The sequence below is a fragment of the Podarcis erhardii genome, assembly GCF_964252035.2.
Source record: "Podarcis erhardii genome assembly, chromosome: 10".
Classification (NCBI taxonomy): Eukaryota; Metazoa; Chordata; class Lepidosauria; order Squamata; family Lacertidae; genus Podarcis; species Podarcis erhardii.
In genome coordinates, this window is record NC_138500.1 from 42,733,864 (window position 1) to 42,751,236 (window position 17,373).

Sequence of the window (17,373 nt, forward strand, 5' to 3'; positions counted from 1 at the left end):
TAGTTTGCCTACCCATATCCTAGACTTTGTGACTCTGTTTACGAGCTTGGAAGTTTGACCACTAGAAAAAAAATGTTACAGAATAAAATAGCAAAATGGGAAATGGTAGGACCAAGGAATTAAGAGGCAAATGAAGACCTTCAGCTGCCCTGAAAATTTGATGTAATTCTTACTGAAACAGCAAACACTCTTCTAAAGCTACAGAAGCCTCTCAGATTCTTTTCTGAGTAGGTTATCTCTTACTAGCATTTTGCAGTGGAAAAGACAATTATAGGGGATCACTGCCAATAACTGAGACAGGGACACTAAGCTAAATAGTACCTTTTAGAGAGAGGCATAAATCTAACGGTCTAATTCGGTTACTTATTACATTATTTTTCAATCCCACTAAAATCTCAGCTACATTATTTCTATTGATCCCATTCCATGCCTATGTTCAGCCCATGATGACTGCAGCAGGGATTTGTGGAAATGGCTTTTGTAAGTAATGCCGACCTGCATGCGGTTCATGGCTTCCCGAATCTGGTCAAGATGGTGTGCTGAGCTGAGGGCCTCAAGACGGATGTCTGTTAACTTGAGCTCTTTTTCCCTGAGCTCATTTTTCAGCTGCAGAATTATTTCAGCCTCTGCCTCTGTGCATTCGCAGATCCTAAAAAGAATTGGAAAAGGTAGAGAGGCAGAAGATTAAAGGAACGCTCGCGTCTGAAGGCAATGTGCTATTATTCTGTATCAAAGAACAGAAAAAGGGTTGCTGCTGGTAGCTCTCTAGGAGCAGGACGGAGAATTTCATCAAAACTACATGAATGGGTTCAATTTAAAAACATGAAAAGGGGGGGAAAATGTCCAGATAAAATTATAAGCTTGCCTTTATAGCTTTCCTAAGTAGTTCTAACATTTTCTTTTTGTACAAAGTGTAATTATTATGCATGGTTATTTCACTCCTCCCAAAGTAGAGAAGGGCTGTTTTTAATTTGCCAAAACAGTAGCAGCTTTATTTAACGTTTCATGAAAACAATGCAATTGTTAACTATCTTCCAAAATAGCAGTGATTAAAATTAAAGTATTGGAGCTGAAATGAAGTTAGTTTAGCTTTGCAATGTTCTCTGTAAAGTATAATGCAAAAGTATAGGGCTGCTTTACCCACACACTGTTATCTCTTGATTACTCCACATCTGGTAGCTGTTACTTGACTACTCAACCCCTGACTTCTAGCTGAATATAGGAACCATTTCCACTGATATATTATGGCAAGGTTGGCAAACATGGCACCCTCCAGATGCTGCTGTGCTTCCATATTAGCCCCAGACAACAGGGCTAAAGATAAGGAATGATGGGAGTTATTATAGTAACAACATTTGGACAGCACCATATTGACTAGCCCTATATTATTATATTTAAGGTGATGGCTGGTGTAACAAATGCTATGGAATTTGATCTATGATCAGTATTTCAAAAAATGCAAGTAATCACTTCCCCTAAGGGAAGAGTTTCTCAGCAGTCTTCACGCAGCTGCTGGAACATAGGAAACAGTCTTGTGAAGACTACTGAGAAATGCTTCCCTTTGGCAGTGATTCCACATAGTGAAAGCCACAAAGAGGGAACTCATCATATGGAACAGTCCCATCATGTGGGCTCTCCATCAGCAAAGAGGGAAACCAGGGATGCTCGTTGCTTGTCCCAGACCATTGCAGAAGCAATGGTTTCCACGTGGCTGTATAGTCAACTGAAGTGTCACATTCCCTTACAATTTCCACATTTGAGAGAAATATGTACTAAGGTGCAGAACAGATGATATTATCAATATAAATATTTTTTCCTGACTAACTGCAAAGGCAAAACAACTTATTTGTTTACATTTTTTAAAAGTGGCGTTCTCTACTCTACTCTGCCTTGATGCTATTTTCTTTTGCTATGAAAGAGGATATAATCACAATCCAATAGCTCAGTGGCAAAGAGGCTCCCTATTTTCTTCCATACATTGCAGTTTTCCACAAGCAAATGAAAAAAAAAAATGCAAAATATTATGAGAAGCCCTTGCAAGTGAATCTTGATCATCCCCCCTTTTCTGAAACCATGTGAGATACATATTAAGATAATTCAGTTTTTAAATACGCCATTTTTTCCTAGATGAACATATAGAAACATGTCCTTTGGGTGACAGCTGTGCTAAGCTAGAACAATATCTATCCACACTGCTCAAATTTTTCAGTACCACATATTAGATATCAAGGATGTGCATCCTATGGCCCTCCACCAGACAATCATTCGTGACCTCTAGCCATGCTGGAACTGATGTGGGCTACAGGCCCCCCACCCACTCATACATTATTACATGTTAGTGTACATCCAGTATGATAGTGCTATAATGTTTTATATTTTTCATGGAATGACTACAAATGCCTATTGATAGGGCAAATGGGCCACTTCAGTCTAGTTCTTAGACATGTAATTCCAAGCCCCACATGCCAGTTTACCGGGATCTATGTTTGTAGATCACGTGGCCGTTTTGCCTTTTCTTTGGAGCCCAGATTTGGGATGACCTGCATATACACGCAATAGACAGACAGATGCAAGTGACAGAAAGTAAAGGAAATGGTTTAGAAAATGAGATCAGGTCCAAGGAAGAAACAAACTAAAAAAACAAAAACAAAAGGAGCACACTACACAGCAGAATGAAAATACAATGATTTTTTTGTGGAAGGTGTGAATGGAATGATAAATCAAAGAAGCAAAATATGCCAAAGCTTACATAGATTTCATTTATCCCAAGTACTATAGGCAGACTGCAAATAAAAAGACTGACAATGCACTCCAGTCTGCTCCAGTCATTTTAAAATGCTTCACTTGAGGACTAGGAGGCAAAACCAGACACATCATTTAGGAAAGCAGATGTTTAGATGCAATAATATTTTTGAGAATATATTATATTTTGACTGGCCAAGCCACAGAACACTCTGCAAGCACCAAGCACTATTGGCTGTGCCTTTAGGATGTAACTTGATTATCAAAACCTTAGCTAATTGGAATTGCAAGCATCTAACAAGAATAGGCTTGTGCATTCTGTGGTGGTAACAACGAAACTTGATAAAAGAATTAGCTGGCTCACTACAGGAAGTGCTTAAGTATTTTTTGACACGGGTCTTCTTGTTTTGCTAGTTCATTAATTGTTTGGACTGGAAGACATGCTCTCTGATTTCATCTTTTACCCTGTTGCCTTGAGCTTGTTTCCTCGTGTATTTTGTACAGTAATGTGACACATCTTCTCTTGAATTGTTGTGCCCTTGACCTCTCCTCTTTTTATGTTTGTGTGTGTTTTCATATATACAATTTATTTGTTTGTATGTATGAATAACATCCAAGGACACTTTATGCATTGGATGAAATGGGCTCTGTCACAAAAACTTACAAAGATGCATTCAATAGTCTTTTAGCTGACATTATACATATATATGTGTGTGTGTGTGTGTGTGTGTGTGTGTGTATATATGGCGCAGAGGTGCCTTGGGGGCAGGAAAGGAAAATGGCAGAGAACAGTCATGAGCCAGGTATGTCTCCCCTCACGAAGAAAACATGGAAAGGAAAAGAATGCAGGATCAATGCTTTTTTCAAGGTAGCATGAAGTGGAAAAGCAATGGAAGCAAGAGTTCCTCTCTGTGCAGTTTGAATACAGCTACGCACAGGATGATAAGTAACATTTTCCAAGGGATAATTTTCTAAACAGCAAATTAAGGTCTTAACCAAGAGAGTGGTTGAGAGGCAACAATTAATGGAAGTACAGAATTGAAAGTTGAGAGGCAGTATTTCTGAAATACCAATCACTATTTTGAAGATTGCTTCTTTAACAAATGGCTGTTCTCTAAGAAAGAGGGAAAACATACGCGGATGCCGATTGGGATGGCTTTATTGATGTAGACCCACAATCTCCGGAACTGTGGGGTAACTTGGGTGAGGATGGAAGAGATGAATCTGTGACTTCTTCTATATCAGAATGTGAGGAAGGAGGCTTTGTGGACTTCTTCTTCCCAAAGGCCTGTTTGAATGAACTTCTTAGCTAGGAAAGAAGAAAGAAAATTAAGATTTATGTGGATTATCTCTGATCATTTGGTTCACTTTACGTTTTGTTGAAAAGTTAGTTTGCAGATGCTAATCTAGCCACTGCCTGTGGTTAAGTGTATAGATTAAGCAGGGTATTAACATGTGCAACACAGTATCTTTAAGAACACAATAGAGTGCTTTTTAAAAAATCAAGTGAGCACAGCGCAAACATTGAACGCTATGGAAAAGGTACAGGATCAAGTGGTACAGCTAAACAGATGCTCATTTAAAACCCTACACCTCCTGTGGAAATCCCATTCCTCTGACATTCCCATTAAGGTGACTGGTCTTAAATAGCCACATTGTTTAAAAATTATTGACTTTCAGAAGACATTCCAATCAATGCGATTTTGTGCATCATTTATACAAAATTGTTTTTTTCCTTTAGAAGTTTGACCCTATTATTTCTACAGTAGCATGGATCAGAAATAAGCATATTTTAAGCTGTTATATGATGCTTGCCTTTTTGCTGACAAGAAGCTGAAAGGGTTGGGGAAAGAGGAGGTATTTGCTGCAGTTCTGTTTTAAAGAAGCAAGTTCATATGCATAAGCACTGCTTTTTTTTTTTTTTTTTTTGCTCTAGAAGTTTTTTTATCCATTATTGAAAGGGACAGAATAGCCAAAGAGCCATTTATTTCAGGAGTAGAGATGGCGAACGTTATGGATGCAATGAGCACTATGCAGTTATTTTTGAGTTGTCAAAAGCGTCTTACGAACACACAAGTTATTAATACAGAGGGGGGAAGTGTGTTCCCCCCTCCCCCAAATAGTTGCTTTGATTACCCAAATGTTTCTTCTACTAAACATTGGAGCACATAATCACTTTGTTCTATGAATATTACTTCAAGAGCAGGGAGTGTAAGTACTGATTGAGTTACCATAATTTATATTCATTCTACTTTATGAGTTCTAATAAGAAAGAAATGGATTTTGGCGACACTCCCCCTTTCTAGATTTCAAAGTTGGAGGTAAAATGAATAGAGAAAAAACTAAGGAGACATAAAGAATAATTTGTTTTAGAAGGGTACAAAAGCCTACTGCCAAAATGAATAGCAATCATGCCAAGATAGAGTTCTTTGAGATGCATGCCAAATTTTCCAGGGATTTATATTCACCTCACTTCCTCTAGAGTTCACCTTGCAGAAACATGAAAGAGTGTGCAATTACAAATCAAGGGAATGAAGTTGGAATCAGTATTTTTAAAATATTACCTGCATAATAAACATATTTTAAACAACAAAAGTAAAATTTCCATTATTTCACTAAAATCTGAAGCCCTTGTGATAGGTGAATGTTCTTCTCAAATCAAAGACTTTATATTTATCCATCTTTAAAACATTTCCATTGGCTTTCTTTCTAAAGCATTCCAGACAGTTGACCTCTTTTATAGAATGAGTGAGAAAACTGTATCTATCTATCTATCTATCTATCTATCTATCTATCTATCTATCTAAGCTTTCACATGCTTACACATCGATCTGAATATATTTTGTTTGCCAATGCTCATACCTCACTAGGTGCAAACAAATCCTTATTTATCTAGCCACAGTATTATCAACAGCTAATTATACAGAAGGGCACCACTATAAGGGTTATTTGTATGCGCCATTGTGTTATCTATGAAGAAGGAAGCCATATAAAAGTCTATTCAATGCATTTAAATCTCTAGAGCACTTACCCAGTTTTTCTTTTTCTTTTTCTTTGAATCAGCATCATTACCACTGCCCATACTTGAATGGCTGGTGCCACTGTTGATGCTGGAAACACTTTCGGAGGAATGTTGCCGCCTTATTCGTAGATCTATAAAATAATAATAATAATAATAATAATAATAATAATAATAATAATAATAATAATAAAAATAATTAAAAAATATGGAAGTGCCTTAATTCCCAAGGGACCCCCCTTTTCTAGAGTTTAAAAATGTCATGGAATGCCAAATCCCACTAAAACTGAGTGCTCTGGTGGAAGCTGAATAGGATTCCAAAGGGAAATGCAAATAAACTGTTACTTGTAGAAGTGACTATGGAAAATCTTTTTTCTGGTGGGACACTCATTCTCAGTGTAGAAGCCACCTATTTGGTCTCCACCATCTCCCTAGCCAGTGTCTTTCATGTGGAGTGGAAACAACCAGCATGGGAAGAAGCAAGTACCCTGGACAACTAGATAGCGGGCAGGGCCGTCTTAAACATATCCGGCGCCATGGTGCAAAGATCCCTCTGGCATCCCCTCCCCCCCTTTCCCCAGAGTTGTTGAGGGAACGCCAGCAGCGGCGGAGGGAGCCTCTTGGGATGGGACGGTGCTGCCAGCGATGAGCCCAGCTTTGTGGGGCTAGAGGAGGCAGCAGCGGCTGGAGGGCAGCTCCTCTGGTGGGGAAGAGGTGGAGGCAGGCCGTGGCACCTCCTGCCTCAGCTGGCCGCTTTGTGCCATGGTGGCCACAGCAGGCGGAGGCTCTGGTTGCGGCGCTGCTTGAGCGAGGCATGGCAGAGACAGGCAAGTGTGGTGAGCCAGCTGGGGGAGCCGCCCCCATGGAGATCTGCGGTGCCCGATGCCTGGCTCGAAGACGAGACAGCTAGCAGGAGGGGCGCTGCGTGCACCTGCGCCTCAACCCATTGGGCAAGCGAGCACACCGAGCGAGCGAGGGTGCATGCACCGCTCCTGCCGAGTGTTGGCTCGGTTTTTTCCTCTTTAGCTTTCTGGCGCCCTGCAGAATTTGGCGCCTGCAGGCTAAAGGGGAAAAACCAAGCCAACGCTCAGCAGGAGTGGTGCACGCACCCTCGCTCAATCAGCACACTCGTTCGGTGTTCCCCGGACTCTCGCCTGGTGCCCTCCAGAACCTGGCGCCCTGGCACCCCACACCACTAGCATCTCTGGGTAAGACAGCCCTGGTAGTGGGGATCAGTACCTAAGCAACACAGAAGTTCTTCCAAAATCAGAAGAACTTTTACCATGAAAACACTCTTATACTTATTGTTCAATCTGTAATTGTGAATTGTGGAAAGAACATAGCAGTACAGTGGTACCTTCGTTGACAAACAGCTTGGCTTCCGAACAAATCGGCTCCCGAACGCTGCAAACCCAGAAGTGAGTGTTCCAGTTTGTGAACATTTTTCAGAAGACAAACATCCAACACAGCTTCCGCTTGAGTACAGGAAGCTCCTGCAGCCAATTGGAAGCTGCGCTTTGGTTTTTGAACGTCGGACTTCCAGAATGGATTCTGTTAGACTTCCAAGGTATGACTGTATGACGTAAAACTAATTTATTTTGGCTGGAACTTTTTCCCGCTGCTATGCACAAGGTGCACATGCAGAACAGCATTAAAGGGGCTATCAAGCCTTAGCCAGTGACTAATTCCTCAAGAGAAGTCAGATAATTCTGTGGTTTATAAATGACACATGGAAGTTTTCCAGCTGTGGAAACTAGTTCTGTCCTGAAAATTCTCTAATAATTCTCTAATAACTATTAGCCTACGTGTTGTGTTTGTATTGTGACTGAAACTTTATCCTACATGTTTTTCAGCCATTTTCCATCAATTAATAACAAAAGAAACTGCATAAGAATACTGTCAAAAGGGGAGGGGAATTTTCAGTGCAGTTTTCAACAGTGGGATTTATTTATTTATTTGAGCTTACCTTACTTTCAAGGTGGCCAAGGGGGGCTGCTGTGAGTGTCCTTTATTTCACTGTACCAATCGTCTCTCCAGTGATCTGCACTCTGCAGCCTTCCTGGGTGCCCAGGTTTCCTGAAAACCCCATGACATCCTCAGCAGCTGGGCTTTCCTGTAAGTATGGGAAGGTGGGGAGGCTGCCTACTTTGCATGTGATAGCTGTTCATTCCTTTTAAGTGCAGTATTTTTTTATTATTAAAGAGATAGGTGTACCAATCTTAAGTACTTGGTAGCCAGACTCTCAGGCTACCATGCTTCAATTAAAGCTTAGTGGACTCCCCTGAGGTCTTTTCAGATTAGCAAGGACAGGCAACCAGGCAGACTTCAGAGTGCTGGATAGAAGCTGAATGGAAAGGAAAAAACACACACCACCCATGGCCACCTTGCAGCAATAGAGTAAGCTCAACCCTGCACCAACCAAAGAATGAATTCTAAAGTACTCTGGGAAAGAGGGAGAAAAATGGAATATTGCTTTGCAGAGGGAGAAATGTTTCGAGAAACTGGAGGACAGGATTTGGCACACAGCACAAATACAACTAGATCAAAACTTGAGAGAGAGGCTATTCTTCCGAACAACATAAAACCAGTAGCTTAGCACTTCTTTGGGACAAAAATGAGTTCCCAGTGAAAAAACAGCAGCAATCCATACCTTTATGAGTGTGGTCTGGGCCATTCAAAGCTCCTTGAATAGCAGCCTGCGCAGCTGAGTTCTGGGCTTTCAGCATTTCAATGGTTTCTCGTAGTTCTATAAGTTCTGATTCCTTTGGGAACAGTAGAAAAAGTCACAAAAGTATCAGAGTAACTATGGTTTCCACCCCCCACTGGGGTCAAAATGCACTTTTTGCATTGTAATTTGGGTGAAATTCAGGTGAAAACTAGGCATCATGTATGCTTTTCAACTCAGCTAATACAGTATGTCAGAACCATCAGGTTAGAAGCTATTGATCTCTATAAAATACTGCATAACAAGAATTTTGAAGAAAATAATACAAACATCTATTAAAATGTATTTCATTTCTTATGAAATGAAGCAATGTAACTCATCTTTTCACTTGGCAGGGCACGGTTTTAACAAGTGTAATGCACAGTTTTAATTTAAACTGCATTTAACATTTCTGTTTCTAGTTCTCATTTTATATAATGAGGATTAAAGCTACTGAAGGAATTTGACCTTAGCAGCAACATGGAAGAAGAAAAAGAAAAGCTTATATGCTCAAATGTCTGGGAAAGCTTATTGAAGTCAGTGCCAGTGCTATAATCTCTTTGAGAAAGGAAGCCCGAAGCTTTATAGAAGATGAAAAGATCAAACTGGAAGAAATTCCTTTTGAGAAATTATTATTATTACAGTGGTTCACTTGTGTGTCCTTAGGCAGAAGGTGAATTTGTAGTAGATCCCTGGTCTGTAGTAACTTTGGTGTAGATCTGCACTTGTATATACTTGGGTTATCTCAATGTAGAATTTATAGGAAGTAACTGGTATTACCACCACCATCTTGGTATTACTACCAAGCTACTGCTTTGCACCTGACTTCTTCCCCAGCCACTTTTCTCCCCAGCTGGTCCTACTTGACGGACTCTAGGGATCTATTAGCAGACAAAATAGATCCTACAATCCTGAAATAACCTATCCCTACAGGAGCAGCCTAATTGAGTACGTAGTCACAGCACAAGAGAAGCTAATGAACTTGATCCTCACACATGTCTTAATTGGAAACAAGAGGTGTGCAAGGAAAAGTTATTTTGCCTTTGCCTTCATTTCATTTTCCAGTTATTTTGTTTACAGTATTAATAACCTTCTCCTCAACAAATGGTCCCAGGACTAAATAAATACATCATTAAAATCATAAATTAAGGGGGGGGGGGAAATATAATCTCATATACATAAACATTCTACCCATCATTAAACCATCAATTTGAGCAGCATTCATTCATCCATCTGCACTTTTCAATGGAGGATCCTGCCAATTCTTTTCTGCAACCTGTAGCTTTGATGTTTCTGTCCAAATGGTATGAAATGATATTCAGCATTAGGAAAGCACTGTCCACACATTTATTTTTTTTGCCCTCATAGCTTGTTTTCAAACCTCATGGGCTAAAATGGATCATCGGATTTCATTGTGACAGCAAATGATTGACAGACAGGAGGGCCTATGGAGATGAGGACTTGGTCCATGAGCCAGATCCAGTTTCCCAACTCTGACTTAAAAGTATTGCAAAACAAGCAAAGTCAAAACCAAATCCAGCCCCAGCTGCTCCAAGATAACACTTGCTATTGGCTCGTTTTCCTATCTTTGTAATATCTCTTCTTTCTAATATTTAGCGTTTTGACAATGCTGGCAGACTGGAACAAGCACTCCACTTGGTTTATGACCACCTTTTGTTGCTTAATCTTTCAATACAGATTAAATTCAGAGTCACAAATGTTTTAATTAAAATCTGGAAATGAAAGATTTTATCATCACACTGCCCTCTGATATAGCTTGGCTAAATCTGATGGTGTGCAACGTTATTCTTATTGCGTTTTCACGAAGCATCGATAGTCATAAAAAAAAAAATTGATGCACCTGCCTGTTTATTCTTACAGCTGTCCTTTCATTCAGCCTTCAATACAAACTTTAATATAAACCAAGAACGGTTTTCCACATTAAAGCATCTGCTGTTTCTAACATACCTTTTGTTCAGCTGTCATTGTTAGGCTTTGCAGCCGGCCCGTCATATTTCCTAAGCTCTTTTCAAAAGCTGCTACGAGATGGGCCTGTGAAGAAGATGGGGTGGTGGGGAGTCAGTCAAATGTCAATAGGTTTCAAATGCACTATACAAAATCTATACAATATGCTTGGATGTACTTCTGCTTAAAAAAAACACACAACCCTACATGACCATCACCATCAAAAGTTACTTCTATTTAAATTCCTAATCGTTCTCCAACCTCCTTGCACTTTCCTATCTGCATGGGGCAGACACTACTCCCAGCTGTCCGTAGTACACAGTGTCAATTCCAGTTTCTCTGTAGAATTCTGTGGCTTTGGGGCAATACCAGATCAATTGTACAGTTGTGATGCTTTGCCCAGTACAATTATTTGGGCATTCTTTAACAAGAACATGTTTCACCTGGACTTGCTATAGAATAGCAACCCTTAAATATGGCAGCACTGTACTTGATTGTGCCCTACTCCAAACTAGAGGTCTGCCAAAAGTTCAGTGTTTCTAGTTTCTGCTAGAAATGGTTTTTGGGTGCCTAAAGGAGCACCCAAAAGTGTTGGAAAGATTTGTCGAGTGAATTTATTGGAAGGCCCCCCCCTTCCTATTGAGAGTCGGGCAGCACCCATGCTTTCTGGAATCTTTTAAAACCATCTTTCAAGCATTCCGAAGTTCACGAACCTGCATTTTGCTCTACAAATCCTCCTCAGAACATTGTTATATCTTTATTCAAGGGCCTTCTGGGGAAGAATAATGGCAGTCAGCAGTTTGGAGCACCGCCACCACCAGTAGCCACAAAATTCAACTTTTGCCACCCCAGGCACAGCAAAAAGTTTAAAAAGAGGGGGAAACATGAAAATAGAAACTGCCAGGAGTGCACAGCTGCCAGCATGAAATAGTCACATGAAACGTTTTAAAGGGTTAAGGTAAAGGTAAAGGGACCCCTGACCATTAGGTCCAGTCGTGGCCGACTCTGGGGTTGCGGAGCTCATCTCGCTTTAGTGGCCAAGGGAGTTGGCGTACAGCTTCCAGGTCATGTGGGCAGCATGACTAAGCCATTTCTGGTGAACCAAAGCAGCGCATGGAAACACCGTTTACCTTCCCGCCAGAGCGGTGCCTATTTATCTACTTGCACTTTGACGTGCTTTTGAACTGCTAGGTTGGCAGGAGGAGGGACTGAGCAACGGGAGCTCACCCCATTGCGGGGACTTGAACCACCGACCGTCTGATCGGCAAGTCCTAGGCTCTGTGGTTTAACCCACAGCGCCACCTGTGTCCCTTTAAAGTGTTACCTGCTGAAAAAAAGTGATGAAACCCCTCAGTGCATTTTTACGATCCACATGGCCCAGTAAATTTTGGGGTGGGGGAGAGAGGGAATGTCATGGTTCTGCCTAAAGTGTGTGTTTAATAATTACAATAAGAGTAACTTAATCACCAACTAATCCAATTCAAAATGCATCCTCTCCTGTTGCTTTCCCATTTTGTCCTTCCTCTAAAATGTGCATTCAGAAGACTTCCCCCACCCCTTTTGCTTTATTCAGTAAGCCAGTTTAAAAGAACCAATAATTGTGTGCAGAAGGGATACATGTGTCTATTTTTATGTTTGGTTACTGGCTAAATATATTTTGTATGCACTTTCCAAACTAATAAAGCATTTTAAAGTGGTGGTGGGGTGTTGAATTTGATAGCACAAGTACGAAAACCCCCTCAGATATAGAAAACAATCATAGTGTGAAATATTAATATAATCTCACAGCAGGAAGAAGACTGGCTATGCTTCTGTTTGCTTGCTTTAAATATGCACGAGTCGGGTTGAAAAAGTCCGCTCAGAAGAAGGTAACATAACATGAGAATTTTATTTTCCCTGACAACTAACAAGCATTTTGAGGCTAAGGGAAAGGTCATCTTAAGGCAAGTGAACAAGTTAGGCAGGAAACTATATGATAGCAGTCTTATGTATTAGGACCATCTGAATCCACTTCCTGTGCTGATGTTATTAAAACTGAATGCTTTTCAATGAATAAAACCTAATTGGGGATTATTCTGTGAACAGAGAAATATACCTGGTCCCATAATACCTACTGGAAAAGCCATCAGGTGCCTCACCTCTTTATACCATGAAACTAATGTGAACCAAACACTCAAGACATATCCAGGAATATGAATTCTTTATTTGTGTGATCTCCCCACTTTGTTGGAGAGGCCAGTCTGTTTGGAAACCATGGTTGCATCAAAGTATAGTGGCAAGATTACTACGTGGGACCACAACTATGGTACATCAATTCTGAAATAATTACACTGGTTCCAAGTATAAGCCAGTATGCACCAATCTCTGGCCTTCTCCCACTTGGATGTTTGATCTCCCTTCCCTCAGCACCCCATCTTAGCACTATTCCTTACAATAAATAAGACCTACTACTTTTAGTAGATGTTTGCAATTTTTAAATATATATATAGAGAGAGAGATCATCAAAGGCCAGCAAAGCACTGAGCTACCTTGTACAGATCTGCTTCATCTCAGACAAGCCCAAAATTACTCTGAGTCAACCCCTAGTTGAGCTTGGGATTTGACCACATCTCATGTATATCCCTAGCTTCAAGTCCATTTTTTAGCATGGCTCACAGAGCTCGTTTAAAAGCCCTAAATAACTTGGGAATCAGTCAAACCCAGGTACTGTGTGGACCACTTAATCGTGCAAGAATGTTCTAGGTATTATAATTTTCTATTACTCTGCCATAAGAGGTGATGTGGGTGGTGATGACAGGTCCAACCTCTTTTGGACTTTCTTCTCAGGGATATTTGCATGGTATAGATTTTGTTTTGTTTTCAGCAACAGGTGAAAATCTCTTTAATGAGTTCCAGGATTTCTGGGCCTTGGCTTTAATGCTGTTTTGCCTCTTGCTCAGCTTTAAATTTGTCAGTATCTGTTCATTTCAGCCTTTCCCAATGCAGTTCCTAAAGACTTTGGACTACAATTCCCATCAGCCTCAGCCAGCATGGCCAATAGTTAGGGATGATGGGGGTTATATGGGAGACATCACATTAGGTTCATATTGTTTTCATTGACTTTATGCTGCATTTCAAGCTGCTTTGGGAAGCTCTGTGAGCTGAACAGTAGGTTAATAAATGCCCCCAAAAGCAAAGTAACTAAATCTGCAGTTGGGTACACAACTACCTCACAAGTTACACTATATGAGTATTGAAGAGAAGAAACCTATTGCTACTCCATATATAACCGCAACACAAAAAAACAACCACACAGAAATTACACAATGAATTTTTGAGCTTGAATATCTCAAAGGAACAGTCACAGATCTGAAGAGAAGAAAGTGGATCAGAATGTACAAATGCACAAGTTAACTTTGTTGACAAATAATTTCTCCTCCTCCTATATTTAAGTTCCCCAGTAATGTTTGTCAGATACAAAGGAGAATATTGTTTTGTCCAGATAAATATGGCATTTAAAGCTGTGAAAATTATACCAGAAGTTGGTTTTGTCCAGGTAACTTGAGTTCTGTGTACAGCTCTGCCTCCCACCCCCATAATAAGCTTCCTGTAATGCACTTTAAAGGTGATGGGCTTACTACTGTGCCCAGATCTTCACAGAATGATAACTATGTCAAAAATATTGATTTTCAGAAGTCTGTGATAAAATGCATGTTCCCTGTGCACTGACATGCTATAACTTTGAAGTACGAACCTAACTGTGTCCAAATGATGATAGATCTTCCTTTGTTTCACTCAGATATATTCTGCCAAGAACATAAATGGAAGCAGACTTTGCAGTATCTAAAGTCTACAAACCACACTGAATACAATCAAATGCTTCCAGGAGGAATATGCTACAAGTAACTCAGTTGTGGCACTAATTGAGGAGTATGGCTGCATTCCAGAAAAGATGGGGAAGTGGCATATAAGGACAATACTAGGGTCTCTATAGCCCTACTGGTGGCTCCAATCCATAAGACCATGAAAGAAGGAAGAGGAAGAAGAAAGTCATACTGGCACACTCTAACCCAGGCTTCCTCAACCTCGGCCCTCCAGATGTTTTGAGATTACAATTCCCATCATCCCTGACCACTGGTCCTGCTAGCTAGGGATCATGGGAGTTGCAGGTCAAAAACATCTGGAGGGGCGAGGTTGAGGAAGTCTGCTCTAACCACCTTGATCCCAGTGACAGCAAGACAGCAAGGCTACTCTTATCACCTCCTTCCCAGACCCAGCATTATAAGCACAGGAAGACCCCACTTCAACGTCTTTTTAAACGACCTGGACAAAAGAGTTGACAGGATGCTTATCAAATTTGCAGATGACACCAAACTGGGAAGAGTAGCTAACGGTGCAGAAGACATAATCAGAATTCAAAATGACCTTAACAGATTGGAGAACTGGGCCCAAACTAGCAAAATGAATTTCAGAAGGGACAAATGTCAGGTTCTGCACTTAGGCAGGAAGAACCAGATGCACGAATATAAGATTGGGGACACCTGGCTTGCCAGTAGTACATGTGAAGAGGCTTTAGGGGTCTTAGCAAACAACAAGCATCAACAGCAAAAAAAGCTGATGCTATTATAGGCTGCATCAACAGAATTATAGTGTCCAGATCAAGGGAAGTAATAGTACCGCTTTATTTTGCCCTGGTCAGACCACATCTGGAATACTGTGTCCAGTTCTGGGCACCACAATTTAAGAAGGATATTGACAAGCTGGAACATGTGCAAGCAGAGTGACCAAGATGATCAAGCGTCTGGAAATAAAGCCTTATGAGGAACAGTTGAGGGAGTTGGGTATGTTCAGTCTACAGAAGAGAAGACTAAGAGGAGATATGATAGCTATCTTCAAATATCTAAAGGGCTGTCACTCGGTAGATGGAGTGAGCTTGTTTTCTCCTGCTCCGGAGAGTAGGACTTGAACCAATGGGTGTAAGTTGCAAGAAAGGAGATTCCGACTGAACATCAGGAAGAACTTTCTGACAGTAAGAGGTGTTTGACAGAGGAATAAACTCCCTCAGGTGGTGATGGACTCTCCTTCCTTGGAGGTTGAATAGTCATAGGTGCTTTACTGACGGTCAAATAAAAAGATTGAAGACTGGCAAAAAAAAAAAAAGAAGAAAAAGAAATAGGTGCTTTAGTTAAGATTCCTGCATTGCAGGGGTTTGGACTAGATGATCCTCAGAGTCTCCTTCCAACTCTACAATTCTTTAATTCTCTGATTCTATGTACTAATGCAAAATTCACTTTTTAAATTAAAAAGCACCAATCAAATAATATTCAGCATTAAAATTGACAACTGCATTCCAACAGAGAAAGCACTTTTGCTGCATTATGAATATCATGGCTGAAATGCTTATTGCTAGGCAACTGTCACTTCTACAGAGAAAAAATATATTATACTTCAAAAATTTAAGTTGGGTTCTTGTCTTGCACTATTGATTTTATTTTATTTTTTGAGAAAATGGAACAATGGTCGATTTTTCCTTGAGTAACAGTATATGTGGGGGAGGTCTTCAGATTTTTGACAGTTCATGCCTTATTTTTAAGATTTATTTTAAGGAAAAGGAATGTGTTCATTTAAATTTAAATTAATAGCAGTTCCATCCTATCCATGAGTGAGGCCTCCTGGGCAAGGATAGGGACAGATAAAAGTCTCCTAATTTAGGGAAACTCCTGAATTAATTTGTCTACTTAGGACAGCCATATGTACATGGCATAGGCATTGTCACAATCCCTCTCCCCTAACCCAGACCAGACCTCCTCTGAGGAAGAGAACCCTGTAGAGAAACCCAGTACCACCTTGCAAGAACCACAAGCCTAAAGTGCCTTGTCTCGTGAATTTCTCACCTGTGCACCCCCAGTAACTCTTTCAACCAATGTCAGTTCTGCATTCCCTGCTCTCCAGGCCTCAAGATGTGCTGATCAAAGAGAAACCGAATATGCTAGGTAGGCCCAAAGATAAGTGATAGTAATGACATTTCAATCTGGTAGTAAGTCTGCTAGTTAGATACAAACTGAACTAAAAGAACACCTTTAAAAAAAAAAAAATAGTTCTGGGATTTCCCCTTCAGCAGTTCAGAAGCAAACAACAAAGGGAAATTCAATCATCAAGTTGAAGTAACTGGAAATCAAGACATCAGCAGCAGCTGGAGTTTGAGTAGATTAAATTGTAAAAAAAGGAAGATGCTTTGGGCTTTATCAGCTGAGATGAATAACTAGATACTGAACAGAGCACAGGAGTCTCAGATAAGATAATCTTGTCTAACAAACAAGAGATAAAACACATGCTTGCTAAATTATGGCTTCCAATAGGTATTGTTACTAAGTCAGAAAACAGGAAAGTGTAAAAAGATGTGCAAAAAGACATTTCAATTTTTATTCTGACAAAGATTGCGCACACAAATCTAAATGATGCGTTGATTGAGGCCAAAGTGTAACTTGATGGGGCAAATTTGTAGTAACTAAAGTTCCATTGATTTCAGTGTGACTAAAATGGCCCACAGACCTAACCTGGTCCGCCAGATCTCTGCCTGGCATTCTCCCCACGTCACACCCTCTACTCCTAAGCAATGGCTCTTTTCCTCCTACCTCTACTGTTCCATAGCAAGCAGCATGTGCAGGATGACTTCTTCCTACATCATCTGCTCATTTTATTTCTATCCTACGCTAAGAAAAGGACTCGCCTTTCTTCTTTCACAGTGATGAAACACTGAAAACTAGTAACACAGGAAGTCTTGTAAAACTGTTCAAACCTTTTCAAATTAAGTTAAAATTTTCACTTCTGTGGTTACTGCTAATCTAGGATGCATTACTCTTGCTGGTCATAAATGGAAGCTGAAGTTCTGACACTGCCTGACCGTAGCAAGTTGTTCAAAAATTGTTTGTCAAAGTAGAGCAGAATATGGATTTTTTGGGTT

At 40.4% G+C, this 17,373-nt stretch overlaps 1 protein-coding gene across 1 annotated transcript in view; it reads right to left on the minus strand.

The window, feature by feature from the left end:
* NAV3 (neuron navigator 3) overlaps nt 1–17,373 on the minus strand; it is a 440,591-nt gene that overhangs the window by 26,669 nt on the left and 396,549 nt on the right. The window contains 7 exon segments of the mRNA XM_081879446.1: nt 496–649; nt 2,475–2,540; nt 3,879–4,051; nt 5,211–5,231; nt 5,774–5,895; nt 8,412–8,523; nt 10,434–10,517. Coding sequence (XP_081735572.1) covers nt 496–649; nt 2,475–2,540; nt 3,879–4,051; nt 5,211–5,231; nt 5,774–5,895; nt 8,412–8,523; nt 10,434–10,517 — 732 coding nt within the window.